This window comes from Eleginops maclovinus, chromosome 17, assembly GCF_036324505.1.
Source record: "Eleginops maclovinus isolate JMC-PN-2008 ecotype Puerto Natales chromosome 17, JC_Emac_rtc_rv5, whole genome shotgun sequence".
In the NCBI taxonomy this organism is placed as follows: domain Eukaryota; kingdom Metazoa; phylum Chordata; class Actinopteri; order Perciformes; family Eleginopidae; genus Eleginops; species Eleginops maclovinus.
Genome location: NC_086365.1, coordinates 17,248,930 through 17,268,189, shown reverse-complemented (window position 1 = coordinate 17,268,189; position 19,260 = coordinate 17,248,930). Strand labels below are relative to the sequence as shown.

The 19,260-nt window shown below is 38.4% G+C and overlaps 3 protein-coding genes across 5 annotated transcripts; 2 read left to right on the top strand and 1 right to left on the bottom strand.

Moving 5' to 3' along the window:
• Nucleotides 1–461: 461 nt before the first annotated feature.
• On the top strand, nucleotides 462–10,517 carry ncaph2 (non-SMC condensin II complex, subunit H2). 2 transcript variants are annotated; one of them, XM_063905270.1, is made up of 20 exons: nucleotides 462–553; nucleotides 3,953–4,074; nucleotides 4,153–4,254; nucleotides 4,328–4,389; nucleotides 6,166–6,232; nucleotides 6,341–6,397; nucleotides 6,599–6,678; nucleotides 6,808–6,959; nucleotides 7,360–7,475; nucleotides 7,558–7,623; nucleotides 8,013–8,076; nucleotides 8,181–8,282; nucleotides 8,363–8,407; nucleotides 8,521–8,591; nucleotides 8,948–9,059; nucleotides 9,134–9,226; nucleotides 9,311–9,360; nucleotides 9,710–9,811; nucleotides 9,886–10,035; nucleotides 10,196–10,517. In XM_063905270.1, the coding sequence occupies exons 2-20, from the start codon at nucleotides 3,967–3,969 to the stop codon at nucleotides 10,331–10,333; spliced, it is 1,737 nt and encodes a 578-aa protein (XP_063761340.1). In that variant the 5' UTR covers nucleotides 462–553; nucleotides 3,953–3,966; the 3' UTR covers nucleotides 10,334–10,517. The 2 variants fall into 2 exon arrangements, with proteins under 2 accessions (XP_063761340.1, XP_063761339.1); XM_063905269.1 differs by having other exon boundaries at nucleotides 7,558–7,635.
• Nucleotides 10,473–14,776, bottom strand: LOC134879031 (protein SCO2 homolog, mitochondrial). 2 transcript variants are annotated; one of them, XM_063905272.1, is made up of 3 exons: nucleotides 14,391–14,776; nucleotides 11,662–11,792; nucleotides 10,473–11,585 (listed from the first exon to the last, which is right to left on the bottom strand). In XM_063905272.1, exons 2-3 carry the CDS (start codon nucleotides 11,776–11,778, stop codon nucleotides 10,923–10,925), a joined length of 780 nt encoding a protein of 259 aa, XP_063761342.1. In that variant the 5' UTR covers nucleotides 11,779–11,792; nucleotides 14,391–14,776; the 3' UTR covers nucleotides 10,473–10,922. The 2 variants fall into 2 exon arrangements, with proteins under 2 accessions (XP_063761342.1, XP_063761341.1); XM_063905271.1 differs by lacking the exon at nucleotides 14,391–14,776 and adding an exon at nucleotides 13,144–13,277.
• On the top strand, nucleotides 14,415–19,233 carry socs2 (suppressor of cytokine signaling 2). Its single transcript, XM_063905274.1, has 3 exons — nucleotides 14,415–14,794; nucleotides 15,709–16,104; nucleotides 16,439–19,233. The coding sequence occupies exons 2-3, from the start codon at nucleotides 15,978–15,980 to the stop codon at nucleotides 16,918–16,920; spliced, it is 609 nt and encodes a 202-aa protein (XP_063761344.1). The 5' UTR covers nucleotides 14,415–14,794; nucleotides 15,709–15,977; the 3' UTR covers nucleotides 16,921–19,233.
• The last annotated feature ends 27 nt before the right edge of the window (nucleotides 19,234–19,260 follow it).

Genomic DNA, 19,260 nt, shown 5'->3' with positions numbered 1-19,260 from the left:
AGAGTATTTTTAATTATTTTTATTAAAGAACAGATTTTCTGTTTTAATAACATTTTTATTGTTAATCTTATTTTTTGTGATCATTTAATATTAATAAAATGCTTTTTAGGTTTTATTATTTTTTATTTGGATGGGAACCTGAATATTTATTTCTTATATTTATTTAACATCATTATTTATATTTTAATTGAATTTATTTATTTATCTTTTATTTTTTGTTCACTTATTTTTGTTAAGATTAATATTATTTATGTTTTACAGGTTATGTTTCTTATTTTTAATGTGTTTATATTTGATAGTTTTAACTATAAATTCATGGTAATTTATCATAATAATATTTATAAATAATTGGATTATTTTATAGTTATTATTATATTTATACAATTTGTGTTTTATTATTTTCCTTTTAATTATATATTTCTTTTTATGTTGTCCCACATGTGTCCAGCTGGAGGCGATGACGCACGTCTGTGAGGGTTGCCACCACCGAAGAAGAAGTCTGTATCGCCCGGAAGAAGAAGAGCATTTGGCGGGTATTTCGGTTGTTTTCACGGTGAGTTTTATTATTTATTTACTCACTTTTCCTCCGAAAACAGCGTTAAAACTCCACGGTAACATAAGGATAACATCGTCAGGGACTAGCTTAGTAGAGTCCGTCGGTTTAACGGAGGATTTATGGCGTATTAGAGATGAAAACAGACGCAGTGTTCCGGTGTGTTTACGAAGAGAAAACCAGAAATCAGTTTAATGTTTTTAACGTTTAATTAACTTCAGTCCGCAGACAGGTTATTACATGTTAAACACACTGATGTAACATGTTAAACACACTGATGTAACATGTTAAACACACTGATGTAACATGTTAAACACACTGATGTAATTAACATGTTAAACACTCTGATGTTACATGTTAAACACACTGATGTAACATGTTAAACACACTGATGTTACATGTTAAACACACTGATGTAATTAACATGTTAAACACACTGATGTTACATGTTAAACACACTGATGTAATTAACATGTTAAACACACTGATGTAACATGTTAAACACACTGATGTAACATGTTAAACACTCTGATGTAACATGTTAAACACTCTGATGTAACATGTTAAACACACTGATGTAATTAACATGTTAAACACACTGATGTTACATGTTAAACACACTGATGTAATTAACATGTTAAACACACTGATGTAACATGTTAAACACACTGATGTAACATGTTAAACACTCTGATGTAACATGTTAAACACACTGATGTAACATGTTAAACACACTGATGTAATTAACATGTTAAACACACTGATGTAACATGTTAAACACACTGATGTAACATGTTAAACACACTGATGTAATTAACATGTTAAACACTCTGATGTTACATGTTAAACACACTGATGTTACATGTTAAACACACTGATGTAATTAACATGTTAAACACACTGATGTTACATGTTAAACACACTGATGTAATTAACATGTTAAACACACTGATGTAACATGTTAAACACACTGATGTAATTAACATGTTAAACACACTGATGTAACATGTTAAACACACTGATGTAACATGTTAAACACACTGATGTTACATGTTAAACACACTGATGTAATTAACATGTTAAACACACTGATGTAATTAACATGTTAAACACACTGATGTAACATGTTAAACACACTGATGTAACATGTTAAACACACTGATGTAACATGTTAAACACACTGATGTAACATGTTAAACACACTGATGTAATATGTTAAACACTCTGATGTAACATGTTAAACACACTGATGTAATTAACATGTTAAACACACTGATGTAATATGTTAAACACACTGATGTAACATGTTAAACACACTGATGTAATTAACATGTTAAACACACTGATGTAACATGTTAAACACACTGATGTAACATGTTAAACACACTGATGTAATTAACATGTTAAACACTCTGATGTTACATGTTAAACACACTGATGTAACATGTTAAACACACTGATGTTACATGTTAAACACACTGATGTAATTAACATGTTAAACACACTGATGTTACATGTTAAACACACTGATGTAATTAACATGTTAAACACACTGATGTAACATGTTAAACACACTGATGTTACATGTTAAACACTCTGATGTAATTAACATGTTAAACACTCTGATGTTACATGTTAAACACTCTGATGTAACATGTTAAACACACTGATGTAACATGTTAAACACTCTGATGTTACATGTTAAACACACTGATGTTACATGTTAAACACTCTGATGTAACATGTTAAACACACTGATGTAACATGTTAAACACACTGATGTTACATGTTAAACACACTGATGTAATTAACATGTTAAACACACTGATGTTACATGTTAAACACACTGATGTAATTAACATGTTAAACACACTGATGTAACATGTTAAACACACTGATGTAACATGTTAAACACTCTGATGTTACATGTTAAACACACTGATGTTACATGTTAAACACTCTGATGTAACATGTTAAACACACTGATGTAACATGTTAAACACTCTGATGTTACATGTTAAACACACTGATGTTACATGTTAAACACTCTGATGTAACATGTTAAACACACTGATGTTACATGTTAAACACACTGATGTAACATGTTAAACACTCTGATGTAACATGTTAAACACACTGATGTAACATGTTAAACACTCTGATGTTACATGTTAAACACTCTGATGTTACATGTTAAACACACTGATGTAACATGTTAAACACTCTGATGTAACATGTTAAACACACTGATGTAACATGTTAAACACTCTGATGTAACATGTTAAACACTCTGATGTAACATGTTAAACACACTGATGTAACATGTTAAACACACTGATGTTACATGTTAAACACACTGATGTAACATGTTAAACACACTGATGTAACATGTTAAACACTCTGATGTAACATGTTAAACACTCTGATGTAACATGTTAAACACTCTGATGTAACATGTTAAACACACTGATGTTACATGTTAAACACACTGATGTAACATGTTACATCAGTGTGTTTAACATGTTAAACACACTGATGTAACATGTTAAACACACTGATGTAACATGTTAAACACTCTGATGTAACATGTTAAACACACTGATGTTACATGTTAAACACACTGATGTAACATGTTACATCAGTGTGTTTAACATGTTAAACACACTGATGTAACATGTTAAACACACTGATGTAACATGTTAAACACACTGATGTAACATGTTAAACACACTGATGTAACATGTTAAACACACTGATGTAACATGTTAAACACACTGATGTAACATGTTAAACACTCTGAGTTACATGTTTCCTGGAGGTGTGTGCTTCTGTTCAAACATCTTGAAACCCCCCCCTGTTGAAAAGCGATAATAAAGCTGTAACACTCAAATAGAGATTAAACACATCTCCTTAAAATGAATAAGGAGATGCAACGTAAATAATCTCATTTTTTAATCAAGTAGAAAAAAATCCCCAATATGTGATAAAGTAGAGTTGAATGAAATCAGAACGCGTTTTATTATTACTTCTGTGAACCTGATGGTTCATCTGCAGAGTAATGCCTAATATTGAGGTCATTATTTTAATACATATTACTTTGCTTTTGTTACTAATGCTGTTGCAGGTAATTAAGTAAGCAGATGTAATTACAGTGAGACTGAAGAGGGCCGTGTTATTGTGTTAATGTTCACGGGGTGGGTTATTACCATCGGTTATTCATCGCTTTAGGTGGTGGTGAATCCTCTTCCTAACCACTAGCCTGTGAGAAACGTCATCATGTTGTGATTGGTCAACCGCTTAGAGATGTCCCGCCCCCTATCACGTACAATCGGTTGGAGCACTAGCCAATAAAAGCGCACGTGTCCTGTAGTGATGTCACCATGATATTGTGACTCTCAGACCTCAGGTGTGCGATGGCGTCGACCGAGAGCAGGTTCGCTCACCTGCTTCAGCCAATCAGAGAGCTGACCAAGAACTGGGATATCGACGTGGCCTCGGAGCTCAACGACTACCTGGAGGAGGTGAGACCAGCAGAAAACCCCTCGTACAAAAATACATGAATATTATGATTAATGTGTGTGTGTGCGCGTGTGTGTCAGTTGGATGAGATGTGCATCACGTTCGATGGGGGGAAGATCCGTCTGAATTTTGCGGAGGCGGCGCTGGTGATCCAGGGCTCGGCCTGCATCTACAGCAAGAAGGTAGCTCACTTTGAATCACATAGTTATATTATTATATTAAATCAGATGCTATTAAAGGTGTGTGTGTTTTCAGGTGGAGCTGCTGCACAGCCTGGTTTACCAAACTCTGGAGTACATCAACAACAGGAACAAGAAGTAGGGTCGATTATCTTCTGATGGAACTATTTATCATTGATTAGTTCTTCTCATTAATAATAATGATGTGTTTATTAGTTCTTCTCATTAATAATAATGATGTGTTTATTAGTTCTTCTCATTAATAATAATGATGTGTTTATTAGTTATTAGTTCTTCTCATTAATAATAATGATGTGTTTAGTTTTATTCTCATTAATAATAATGATGTGTTTATTAGTTCTTTTTATTAATAATAATGATGTGTTTATTAGTTATTCTCATTAATAATAATGATGTGTTTATTAGTTCTTTTTATTAATAATAATGATGTGTTTAGTTTTATTCTCATTAATAATAATGATGTGTTTATTAGTTATTAGTTATTCTCATTAATAATAATGATGTGTTTATTAGTTCTTTTTATTAATAATAATGATGTGTTTATTAGTTATTCTCATTAATAATAATGATGTGTTTATTAGTTATTCTCATTAATAATAATGATGTGTTTAGTTTTATTCTCATTAATAATAATGATGTGTTTATTAGTTATTAGTTATTCTCATTAATAATAATGATGTGTTTAGTTTTATTCTCATTAATAATAATGATGTGTTTATTAGTTATTAGTTATTCTCATTAATAATAATGATGTGTTTAGTTTTATTCTCATTAATAATAATGATGTGTTTATTAGTTATTAGTTATTCTCATTAATAATAATGATGTGTTTATTAGTTCTTTTTATTAATAATAATGATGTGTTTATTAGTTATTAGTTATTCTCATTAATAATAATGATGTGTTTATTAGTTATTAGTTATTCTCATTAATAATAATGATGTGTTTATTAGTTCTTCTCATTAATAATAATGATGTGTTTATTAGTTATTCTCATTAATAATAATGATGTGTTTATTAGTTCTTTTTATTAATAATAATGATGTGTTTATTAGTTATTAGTTATTCTCATTAATAATAATGATGTGTTTATTAGTTCTTCTCATTAATAATAATGATGTGTTTATTAGTTATTCTCATTAATAATAATGATGTGTTTATTAGTTCTTTTTATTAATAATAATGATGTGTTTATTAGTTCTTCTCATTAATAATAATGATGTGTTTAGTTTTATTCTCATTAATAATAATGATGTGTTTATTAGTTATTCTCATTAATAATAATGATGTGTTTATTAGTTCTTTTTATTAATAATAATGATGTGTTTAGTTTTATTCTCATTAATAATAATGATGTGTTTATTAGTTCTTTTTATTAATAATAATGATGTGTTTATTAGTTATTCTCATTAATAATAATGATGTGTTTATTAGTTCTTTTCATTAATAATAATGATGTGTTTAGTTTTATTCTCATTAATAATAATGATGTGTTTATTAGTTCTTTTTATTAATAATAATGATGTGTTTATTAGTTCTTTTTATTAATAATAATGATGTGTTTATTAGTTCTTTTTATTAATAATAATGATGTGTTTAGTTTTATTCTCATTAATAATAATGATGTGTTTATTAGTTCTTTTTATTAATAATAATGATGTGTTTATTAGTTCTTTTTATTAATAATAATGATGTGTTTATTAGTTATTCTCATTAATAATAATGATGTGTTTATTTGTAGTTTATCATAATTATTACTAATTCATTGTTATTGATTAGCCTTCTCGTACAACGTTTGAGACTTTTATTATAAGGCATCAGAAGTCACTTCTTGTTTTTATCATTATTACGTTTTGTTTATTTGTTGTTGTTGTTGTTGTTTTCTGCTGATAGACATAACAAGCAGCAGACGGCGTCTCAGGAGGATGGAGAGGACAGAGACGATGAGGACGTGGCCGTGGTGAGGACAGCTGGACAATAAATAGTGACTGTTGGTTTGAGTGGAGTTAGAGCAGTGAAATGCATTCTGGGTAATGTAGTCAACGACTGACTGTGATTTCTGCTTCAGTTTAACCTGCTGGACGTCGACGACTCGGAGAACTCCCAGAGCGAAGAGTCCAACACCGTACGTTACTGTCCTCCTCACCGTGCTCCATCCATGTGGAGGTTATCTGGATTATAAGTGTGTGTGTGTGTGTGTGTGTGTGTGTGTGTGTGTGTGTGTGTGTGTGTGTGTGTGTGTGTGTGTGTGTGTGTGTGTGTGTGTGTGTGTGTGTGTGTGTGTGTGTGTGTGTGTGTGTGTGTGTGTGTGTGTGTGTGTGTTCAGACGGTGAGCTGTACTCCTCTTCCTCCGGAGACTCTGATTCCTCCTGAAGCCTCGGAGAAGAACAAGCTGCCTCTAATCAGGTACCTTCAGGTTTGTGTGTGTGTGTGTGTTAAGAGTCAGGATGTTATTAAGTGTGTGTGTGTGTGTGTGTTAAGAGTCAGGATGTTATTAAGTGTGTGTGTGTGTGTGTGTGTGTGTGTGTGTGTCAGTGTGAAGGGAGACTTGCTGTGCAGTCAGAAGGACTTCAGGATCACTCTGTTTGTTCCTGGTGATGAAGACATGATCCTCCTCTCTGTGAGGTCCGGACGGCTCCTGCAGGGGGAGGAGCTTCCCCCTGCAGAGCCCCTCCCCCCTGCTGCAGGTGAGAATGTATAATGTATGACAGCTGAGGAGGAAATATTCTGGGGAAAAGGTCAAAATAACAATTGCTCAGATGGACCTTTTTTCATGTGTGTTTTGTTTAGTTGTTCATCTTTACGTTTTCATCTCAAAGATTATTATTTTTAACTTAAAAGTAAAGTATTTTTTTTACTTGAAAGAATATTTGTAATTTTTGTAATTTAATGTCTTTAATCTCGAAGATTTTCGAGTCTTTTTTTGTACATCTTTCATTTTAATTTGACTTCATGTATTTACACCCTTGATCCAGCACTGTGTGTTCTCAGACTATAACCACACCTCCCCCGGCGCTGTGATATTTTCTCCCTACTATAACCGCTCAAAGCCTCTCACAATCGGCTGAATGCTCCTCATGTCTGCAGAGGCTCCGGCTGCAGAGGCTGAGGATATTGGAGGAGGAGACGCTGATGACTTCCTGCCTCTGGAGGACAACAACATGGACCAGGAGGAACACCAGGAGCACGTGCAGCGACAGCAGGTCAGAAACAGGACGGGTTATGATGCTAATGTTTTAGTTTGTCTCTCAGTGAATTTATTAAAGTGTTTCTCTGGTTCCTCAGGCTGCGTCTGGAGGCCGGATGATCCTCAGACAGAGACTGGAGGACAACCAGCTGACGAGGAAGGAGGTGCCGCCCGCTGTCCGTCAATTATCTACTTTATTCTCATCTACTCAATTGATCTACTCTTCCAGTCGTGTGACCGTCATGAACGCATTCATACATTAAGATTATAAGTTGATGGAGTTCAGTTTAGAATGAATTAATCCTAAGGGTTTCTCATAGATTTTGACTTTTATATTAAATATGACTAAAATGACTCATTGTTTTCCCTTAATACGTCCACCTTTTATTTCATGAAATATTCAAACTGAATTCAAAGTATTTACACCTTCATTTTATTTAAAGTATAAACCCTATTTTAAAATCTTCTCATGAAATCCTACTTTATTCCTATAAGGACATTTTATTTTTATTTGGTTGAATTGGTTATACTTAAATATTATTTTGTGTTTCAGGTGAACGTGTGGGCGTTGCACGACCCGTACGCCGTCTTCGGGGAGGACAAACCCTTTAAATCAGGTCTGATCACTTGTGAGACTTTGAAATTAACCTCCGAAAATCTACACATTTTCTGTGTAACTCCCTGTCGTTGCTCTGTAACGTCTCTTTCTGTGTGTTTTCAGGGAAATGCTACAGGGTCCCCGAGGGTCTGAACGACGGCGGGAAGAGGAAGAGGAAACCAGCCTCTGCTCTGCAGGACTTCAGGAGCTGGTTCAGAGGGACCTGTGAGCACAGCGTGTTGAATGCAGATATATAATTAACATGAATATTTATTCATCTAAATACTTCATTTCTTTTGTTTCAGTCGATCCTCTGCAGCAGAAGATGAAGAACGGACCCACGTTTGCAGGTGACGTCTCCTGTTAGCCTAGCTTAGCATAGTGACTGTAAACGAAGGGAAACTGCTAGCATGTGAGCTACAAACTGAACGTTTTAATGTGTTTTATTTCAAATGTTTTTCAGACCTGAACTACATCTACCTGAGAACGATGAAAGACAGGCTGAAGAGCAGGAAGAGGGTCTACAGGAAGGCGGTACGACACCTCTTCCTTGTGATCAGTCAACTGAAATATGGATAAACATATTTATATATATATATTATTAGTTTTTTAGACTTGTTGAGTTTACTTTTTATTATTGTAAATTAATATTATATATATTTAGGTATTTACTATAATTTATTTATATATGTTTTAATATCATTTAATTACATTTATATGTATTTGTTTTTATCATGATTCATTTTTTTCAGTCAATTCTTAGTTCTATTAATTGTTTACATTTTATTGTCTGAATTTATGTTAGATATATTTTTTGAATCTATGTATTTTTTATCTTTTTAACTAAGTTATTATTATTATTTATGTATTTTATGTAATGCTGTTTCCAGGGCGTTGTTGTGTCTGACGAGGAGCTGAGGAGGACCTTCCTGCAGCCGGAGGGGGCGGGGCTTCATCAGGGGGAGGAGCCTGAGGATGGAGTCATACCACCTGACATGCTGGGTAACACACACACACACACTCTCACACACTCTCCTGAATGTATTGTGCTCTAATTTCAATCTCGGTGTCTGCAGGTGGAGACGACGACCTCTCTGATAACGAACAGGAGGCGTTTACTGACGGCGCTCCTGCAGAGTTTGGAGGAAGAGCAGACTTTGTGTCGCCAGGTAGATTAAAGAAAAACATCTTTTATTTGATTTACTGGTTGAATTACAACTGAAAGTAAAGCTTATTAATATTGTGTGTTACAGACGCTCACAGAGACGAGCTGAGCTATGAGGATCTGGTGAAGCTGCGAGTCGTAAGTTACTTTGATTTCATTCACTAATCAAACTGTGGTTAACTAAATATGCAGATCACAGGGTTTAAATAGCTTTACAACATTAATGTTTATAATTAAATAATATTTGCTATATTTTTGTTAAAAGAATTCACTTTTTCTGCTTTATTTTAATATGTGTCTATCAAGGCTGAGGAATACTATATTTATAATGTAGTATTATATATTACTGTTTGAATACATTTTTTTAAATACGTGTAGGACTTGTTTTAATTTCTACTTATGTGGTGCATTCAGGAGCAGTTGGTGTTAAGAGTCCTTTAAATGAACTAAATATGGTCAGTAATAACACGTGTCGTGCTGCGTTCAGGAGCAGCTGGTGGTGAACTGCAGAGGCTACACTCAGGAGACGGCTCTGTCCCGCAGAGTCAAAGACTGGGAGGATAAGATCCGTCCGGAGCTGCAGCAGCAGGTTCAGAAACATCCAGGAATAAACTTCATTATTTAAACCGACGGTTCCTTTCTGACAGGAAGTGTGTGTTCCAGGAGGAGCGTCTGGTGTTTGATATCCACGATTACGGCGAGCGGATTGTCGGCTCTCTGAACTCCGTCGGGCAGCGCAGAACCTTTGCTTCCATCGTCGCTGGGATGGACAACTTTGAGGCCTGCAAATACCTGCTGGCTTCACTGCAGCTGGTAAACAACAACAAATATACAAAGAACTCTAATTTTGAAAACCGTATGAGCATAAGTGTTTTATTTTGAAACCCTTTTGAGCAGTAGACTCTTACTTTGAAAGTTGGTGTGTTACCATATGAGTGTTTTCTTGTGAAAGTGTTGTTTCCTGTTGCTCCAGGCGAACGACTACACGGTGGACCTGGACTCCGCGGGGGGGCCGGACTGTGAGCTGGAGGACCGGCTGGACTCCGCGGGTCTGACGCTGCTCAGCACTGAGAGGGCCAACGACAGATTCAAGACCCTGAAGAGCTGCTGAAGTCAGACACTCAGAGGCTCTTATTGTGACGGGGCACACAGCCACTTCCTGTCTGTCCATGAAAAAATAACATGAATCATTATCTGCTGTTTTTTCTCAAATATTTGTAATAATAAATATCCGTGTTTACTCAAGTCCGTCGTTTTATCAAGGCCAATAAAAACAGATTTTATTTGCATTTAAACTTGAATACATTTTATATCCATCAAAATAAACTCTTTATTTACCGTCAACAAAATATATTTGGTATTTATTCCATATTTTATTCACACTTTTAAGATATTTTGTGGGGGCCAGTGGAGAGTGACAGGAAAGTACGAGAGAGTCGGGGTGGGATCCGGTAAGGACCACGGGTCAGGAATCAAACCCGGGTCGTCGGCGTACAGTGCAGGTGCCCCAGCCAGTTGCGCCACGGCCTCAAACTTTATTTTTAAATATTTAGAATTCATTTCTTTAATAAGTTATATTTATTTAAAATATGTATTTGCGTTTAATCTTCCAACTTTACAAAAAACAAATCCATGATTTGATGAATCATTTTCTATAGATTTTTAAGCTTTTATTTTCAGAGTTTCTGGTTCCTGAGTCTTTATGGATCCAGGTTCTTGTAGGTCTTGACGTGGTTCCGGACGCTGTCTGCGATCTGCTCGTCGCTCTTGCTCCGGTTGTAGTAGTCGAGGAAGAGTCCGTCGGGGCTGACCAGGTAGACCAGCACCGTGTGGTCCACGATGTAGTCCCCGTCCTCGTCCTTGGGCCCGGCGCTGGCGTAGACCCGGTAGTCGCGCCCTGCGTGTTTCACCTCCTCGAGGGTGCCGGTGAGGGCCACCAGGCGGGGGTGGAAGTCCTGGACGTACCGGGCCAGAGCCGCTACGTCGTCCCGCTCCGGGTCCACTGTGATGAATAGGGGCTGCACGGGGGGCAGCGCCTGGTCCTGGTCCAGCCGGGTCACCGCGGCACTGAGCTTCTCCAGCTCCTCGGGGCAGATGTCGGGGCAGTGGGTGAACCCGAAGTACAGCAGCACCCAGTGGCCCAGGAAGTCCTGCTTGGTCCTGCGCCGGCCCGTCTGGTCCAGCAGGCTGAAGGTTCCCTGACCCAGAGAGACCTGCCGGAGCTGCGTCACACGGAGCTGCCGCCGCCGCTCCTGCTTCTCCAGGTAGACGTAGCGCCAGGCGGCCAGCAGAGACCCGCCGAACAGCAGGCTCACCACCAGCCGGGTCCGGAGCTTCAAATGGTCCGAGGAGCCAGAACCGCCCTGAGAGAGGGGGGGGGGTTATTAAATAAATAAATACTACAAGGAAAAATAAACAGAAATGTTGAAGTAAAATAACCTTTGAGAGGAAGCAGCGCTGGGTCAGCTGAGGAGGAGGAGGAGGAGGTCTGACACACGTCCTCCTCAGGAGTCCTCCACGCACTACATCTCCCACAATGCACCTGAGGCCCAACATCTCTGCACTTCCTCCTGCAACACATTTTATTAACATGGTTAATATTTAGCTGAGCTGTCAGATACAGAGACTTCAACCGGCCTGATATCAATAGAAATCCTCCTGAACGGTTACTGAGAAGTCCCTCTTTCCTTAAGGAGGTTAATATGTTAACGTTAATAACATAAATTACCTTTTTTAACTCTTATCGTTAGAAAAACGAGCCTTATCGTGCAATAAAAAGGGCGAGACGTGTTCCTATTTGTTTGTGACAGTGTTAAAGGAATGTGAAAATGTTGTATTTGAAACAAACCCAGGGTTGAGGCCGTTTAAACACTGCTTTATGACAGTTGAGATAAATGCACATAAATTAAGAGTATTTGAGTAGATTCTGTCTTTACACTGGCTTCCTGTCGGTCAAAGAATTCATTTTAAAATACTGCCGCTGGTTTTTAAAGCATCACATGGGTTAGGCCCGAAATAAATTAACGATCTCCTGCTAAATTATCAACCATCCAGGAGTCTCAGGTCTTCTGGGATGGGTCTGCTTTCTGCCCCATGAGTGAAAACTGAACAAGGAGAAGCAGCGTTTAGCTTTATGCTCCCACTATCTGGAACACACTCCCAGAACCCTGCAGGTCGGCTACAGCTCTGAAGACGTGTCTTTTTACCGCTGCTGTGGATCGAGCTGCTGTATGTCACACTGCAGTGTGCTTTTTATTCATGTTGATTGTTGTTGTGTTGACCCCACTATCTTTGCTTCTAAATGGCTGTTTTATAATGTGTTTCTGCTGTATTTGCTTTTCAATGCTGTCTATTTTGTTTTGTAAAGCACTTTGAAGTGCCGTGTGCTGAAAGGTGCTCTATAAATAAACTTGCCTAGCCTAGATTCTCTTCACATGATAACCGTCTTTTCTTCCATCAAACCGCCTGATCTGGATATTAACCATCCTGAACGGTAACTAAGACACTCACCTGTACTGCAGCTAAGAGTACGAACAAAGATATCAAGTTACAGAAGCACATTTAAATAAAAATTGGGATTTTTCCGGGTTTGTGAACTGCATTTATTTTTATATATAAAAACGTAGTTGTGTTACTTTAAACCCTCCTGAAATCCACATACATCCCCCTGAACGGTAACTAAGAAGCCCTTCTTCCCTCTACTGGGTTTATATTCTAAATATTAATAGGATAAATTAACTTTTTTTAACACTTAATGTTAGAAATACGCGCCTTTCTGAGCTAGCAGAACAGGACCGTGCGGCGTTAGCGTCAGAGCTAACCGGTTTAACCTTTAGCTGTGATGCTAACATTAGCATCACACGTGATTCCCTGCTCTCGTAAATAACAGTGTTAATGTTGATATATAATACGATGTCTTACCTTCAGTCTGAGGGATCAGTACACATGTTTCTGTTTTAAAGACATGAAACTGTTTATGGATATATAACAGAGAATCAGAACCGGAAGTGGATCTCTTTCGGTTTAAAGGAAGCACCGTTAAAGCGCATCACTGCCCCCTGCTGCTCTGGAAGAGAACGGGAGGAACTACAGGTTATAAACAATTACAATTCATTATTATTCATAATAATTTGACGTTAAAATTGTTTGATGGCGAATTTATGCAATTTGTTGGTATTGTAAAAACAAATCGAACTAATTATCGATTTTATCGATGATTTCGTAAAAATATTACTTTTTGCATATTGTTTGTGTATTATAATATCTTTAATGAATAATATACATTATCAGCCATCATTTGTATTGTTCACAACCCACAGAACCATTGAGTTGAACACATAGATAACAAATCAAACATGTAAAATATAGAGAAACATAAATAAGAAAAGCTCAAATCAGTTTTTTATTCACTATGTAATGTCACACAGAGCACAGGAGGTGCAGTTCCTTGAACACCTCTTCCTTGCACCACACTTCATTCAGATTTCCAGGAATGTCAGGTCAGCTCTGTCAGTTGGTTTATAATACGCTTTAATAGATAGATAGAATCGGAGGATGAAACCCTCTTTATTAGTCACATACATGCACACAGCAGAGCACACACAGTGAAATTGGTCCTCTGCATTTAACCCATCCTAGTGCTAGGAGCAGTAGGCAGCTATCGTGCAGCGCCCGGGGAGCCTACTAGTATCTCCCAGTGAGGTAGAGCCCACTCTGCACTCAGTGAACTGGTGATGCTGGGAGTGTGAAATCCCTTTACACGGCTCTCTGTGAGCACCATGCTCCATCACTGAGCCCTCTAAAGACCCCCCGCTGTGAGCTTGCATTAACTTAGCTTCTTTGTAGAAATGCTAATTAATCCCATGCTATGGTTTTTGTTCCGAGAGCAAAGGAAACAAAACTAGTTCCTCGAAATGTCTTAGTGCCGAACTCCCTTCAGGTTTCCAGGAATTTAAGGTCACATGGCTCTCCAGTTTGAGTATGACTGGATTATAACAAATAACAATGTCTTTAAGTCCTATCTTTGATTCAGCATAGATACAGAGGTTTGTGTGTGTGTGTGTGTGTGTGTGTGTGTGTGTGTGTGTGTGTGTGTGTGTGTGTGTGTGTGTGTGTGTGTGTGTGTGTGTGTGTGTGTGTGTGTGTGTGTGTGTGTGTGTCGGGTCCACCTTAAATACTCGCTCTTCTCGGCACCACGTGACCTCCGTATTCTTGGAAAGTTCCTGGAAACCCTCCTCTGTGTTTACGGTCCTCCGGTGATTAACGGCGCTCTGTCCCCGGTGAAGAGACGCGGAGGACGGACACTTTGTTCCGGAGACACTCGGTGCTTTACAAATAAATCGTTGCTTGTTTGTTTTTTATGGTTTTTTATTTACTATCTCGCTGAAGCGTGTGTTTCTGACGACGCGCCATTTGTGCCAAACGAGGACCGAGAACCGGAGAGAAAAACACCGACTCTTGTGAGGATTTTAACCCGTAAATGTGACGCCATGACGGACTGGTCATGGCAGATAAACTGGCACCGCTGGTTCTGAGCCAGCCGTCTTTACAGCTCCAACCCCGAGACCCTCAGGTAATCTTAATCTTATAGAAATCAGCATTTAGAGACATGTGGTCATTTACATAGGTGGCGGACAGGTGAGGGGGGTGGGGGGAAACACCTGTGCTGTAACCCAACGGGGGGGAGGGGGGGGGTTAATGTTAAACTTTAGTCTTTAATTATAAAAAATTGATAAATGCTTTACAAAATAAATAATACCATACACTAAACTTTATTCACTGTTTTAGCGATTTGTCGTAAATAGTGCTAGTTTTTATATCTGCAACAAAATGTAATTATATTTAGCTAATTAATACAGTCCTGTTTTTAATTCGGCATTATTCAAATATATAAATCGTCTTTAGCCAATTTGCATAAATTATTTTTAACTGTTTAACGTAAACTCGGTTTTCCTACTAGCTTTTTAGTCTGCAAGAATGAAATGAGATTTAGCCTCTTTATTAAAGGCCTGTCTTTATTCCGGCAGTATTTATTTTAAATTGATTAAAGCTCAAATATAAATACATTTGTTAACATAAACCAAATGACTGAACAATGTAAACAATTTAAACTTGGTTTGTTGCTGGTGTTTAAATCTTCAAGAAAATATTATTATATATATCTGATTTTTATTTAGTATTTAATTTCTAATTGATTAAAGGTTATGTTACGCCAGATTTATGTTCAAAATTCTTGCAATCCAACACCTCCTCTGTGTCCGAAGATAAAGATGATATTAACTCTGGTTCTGATCCGTCTCCTCCTGAACACTGAACAACTTCTGCTGGACTCCCATTGGTTAGTTAGTCTCATGAAGAATTACAGCAGACTCGGTTCACAGTTCGGCTTACTGAACATTGAAGTACTTCATCTGAGCGTTCCTGCTTTCTGCACCGAACAGGGACTGTACGACAGATACAGACGTGTTCTAACACAATGTCCTGCAGTCCTGCTTCCAGGGTCAGGGCTGCATGTGTTCCTCTGTCTCCAGTTCATCCGGCTACAGGATCGTCCCATGAACGAGCTGAAGGGCGGACCAGTTCTAGACTGAGAGGCGGACCAGTTCTGGACTGAGAGGCGGACCAGTTCTAGACTGAAGGGCGGAACAGTTCTAGACTGAAGGGCAGACCCTATTTGGGCAGAAACTTGGACCAGATCGAGGCTAAAGGTCGGACCTGAGTGAGCCCAGCTCCGGGCTGAGGCTTGGACCTGCCCGATGACCTGCCAGTCCTCCGAGTCCACGGAAAGCATCGAGAACAACCGGCGTTCGGACAGCAACTCGAGGGCGGTGGAATCAGACGAGAGCCGCATCGCCTCGGCCATGAAGGACCTGAAGAACACGGGTACGTCTGGAACCTGGTTCCCCACAGCGGTCTGAACCAGGACCAGCAGGCATTCATATGATCATAATTAATGCAGCAGATTTATTGTTTAAACCAAAGTCTGGCCCTGTTTTTACACATTTATAAAGCTTCTGTTCCGGGTCCCTTTCCACGCCACCCGAACAGCAAGCCTTTTCTGTCGTTGCACAGAAACACACTCCAAGGTTTCAGAGAGCCGCCGTGTCTCAGAGACCGGAGCCAGGACAGACCATCAGAACAGCTGCTGTGTTTCTAATGCATGCCTTTCTCTTGCCCCCCCCCCCCCCCCCCCGCACCTCCCCCCCCCCCCCCCCAGGCTGGTACTGGGGCGGTCTGACGGCGAACGAGGCCAAAGACATCCTGCGGGAGACGTCAGAGGGGACCTTCCTGCTGCGGGACTCGTCTCAGAGCAACTTCCTGTTCACCATCTCCGCCATGACGTCGGCCGGCCCGACCAACCTGCGCATCGAGTTCAAACACGGGAGGTTCAAGCTGGACTCGGTGCTGCTGGTCCGGCCGCGGCTGCGCACCTTCGACAGCGTGGTCCACCTGGTACAGCACTACGTCACACTGTCCAGGTCCGGAGAGCGGGCCAAGAGCTCTTCGTCCACTGTGAACTCCTCCTCCTCCTCTTCCTCCTCGGTGCAGCTGCTGCTGACCCGCCCGGCATACACCGCCACGCCGCCTCTGCAGCATCTGTGCCGCCTCGCCATCAACAGCCGGACCCGCCGGGTTCAGGACCTGCCATTACCCAACAGACTGAAGGACTACATGAGAGACTATAGCTACCATGTTTAGCGCCAGGCTGCTAGCTTAGCACGTTAAATGGCTTGCTAACAAGATAACGCCTCTGTGAAGGTCTCCAGCTGACGTTTGAAACAGGAACTAAGCTAACCAATACCTTCTCAGACTCACTAGGCTCCAGGTTCCCAGTGGTAGAGCCCAGATCCTTCACTTCTGCTACATCGTGTCGCTACGAGCTAGAAGGTTAGCACATTAGCTCACTTGGGTTACAAGAGAATCCCTCTCTGATGGACATTTAACAGGAAGTAAGACGAGACTGAAGGACCACCTGAGTGATTACAGCTCCAGGATGTAGCTGGCACGTTAGCTCGCCTGCTAACAGGATAATTCGTCTGTGATGGTCTCCAGCATTTAAAACGGGAAGTGAGGCGACCACTAACCCCTCACATTCATCCACATGTTCCAGAGTTATTACTCAGATTCTTCAGTCCTTCGATCCTCCGCTACAAGCTGCCAATGTGTCGGTTAAACTTCCTGACGAAAGGGAAACTCAACAACACACAGAAACCTTTACGACATCTGGAGGTCCTTTCTTCTTCTCTGGTTCTTTATCGGTCAGTCTGACGGTTCACCTTAAAGTCACAGAAAATATCTGAGACACGGGTAGAGACTTTTATATGAGCTCTACGGGATCTCCCGACCTTACGTTACTTCCAGAACATAGTGACATCACTTTGGAACACTCGCGCTCCAACACATTGTTCGTGATAGGCTGAGAGGCGGGACATCTCTCAGCAGGTTGACCAATCACAACAGAGCCGGCCAGCTTCACTCAGTCTGCACTGAGGTGGAAATAAATGTAGGGGTTAATAATCTTTGTCATTATCAAATAGTGTCAGATAATATTTAATGTTTTTATGTAAATTAATTTAGTTAATAAAACCTCAGAGAAAAACAATTACTGGAGCCAAAAGTCTTTGTTTTTAATGATTATTTTATCCAATCAAAAGTCCCCAAATATATTTTAATTTATTTAAATTATAACTTTTTCAGCATTAAGTTGGTTTTGTTTAGTTCAAAATAAAAGCTTCTTTAAACCCAAATAAATCTTCAAATATTATTTATTTATTATCAATGCACTGAGCTGTAAAGTCTCTAAAATATTACCAAAAAGTTAAAATAGTTTAAAAAAAACCAAAAATCAACAAGAAAACCAAAATATTTCGATTTTACAATTTAAAAAATGTAAATATTTGTAAGATTTGTTTTGTATTTAAAGAACGATCGCTTTACTTTGTTGTGTTGGACCATCATATAATATACAAGTAAACAAGTCTATGTAAGACATAATACACATCGGATGAAACTGAGACCCAAAGCGTTCTTTCACTTTATATTGCCATCGTTTCTCCGCAGTGGGTTTGTTGTTGTTGTTGGAACGGAGGCCTCTGGTTGGCTGAGGGGCGACCTCGAGAGTTCACGGAGTTCGCTCTGATCAATGAGAATTAAAAAAAACTCAACCTGCTGCTGGACTTTGGTCCGGATCACACCCTTCACACGTTTACAAAAAAATAAGAAGTAAATAAAAGGCTTTTTTCGGACCATTTGTGTCCTAAATGTTGGGGAATGAAAAGCACAAAAAACTGGATTCATTTTTGCCCCTTGGAGTGTGGAAGACAGAAGCTGCCAGCATATAAAAGCAATTAGAAAATACTTGAATATGACGTTTAATGAACCATGATTGTATTTACTTCTTTCCAAATGCAGGGAATTTTATTGTTATTCCATTATGTAAATACATAAATAAATACATGCATTTTGATGGAAAACAAACTGCAAAAGTTAGTATATTTAAATATTAAATGAGAAAATAAAGAATTGGGGCAACTAATACAACGTTAAATGATAAGTCATACACTTGTTTATATATATATATATAGACTTTTTAATTAGTAAAAGATATATTTTTAGTTTAAATTTAATAACATTTATTTATTCAAGTAATTTTAATCGTTTTTCAAATCGGCAGCTTTTATCCTCCATACCCTTTGCCTTCATGGCACAAATATCTGGAATTTCATTTTGAATTCACTTAAGTTTTACCTAAATTTGAAAACCTTTCTGTGTATATTTTAAACCCGCTTGTTTCTGTGACTCTTAACGTAATCCTCAAACTAAATCAGCTGCAAGTTTTTAATATTTTGACGTCAATCATTTAAATTCATGTCATTTCCCAGCAGGTGGCTCAGGTAATCAGGACTTTATTCACATTTCTGTTGATAAATGTTTCATTTTGTACGCTGAACTAATCTCCTTCAGATTTCTCTCTAAAGTGTATGTTGTTATAATAAAAACCTCTGGAAATAAGTCTTTATTGAAGAGCAGATCTTTGTA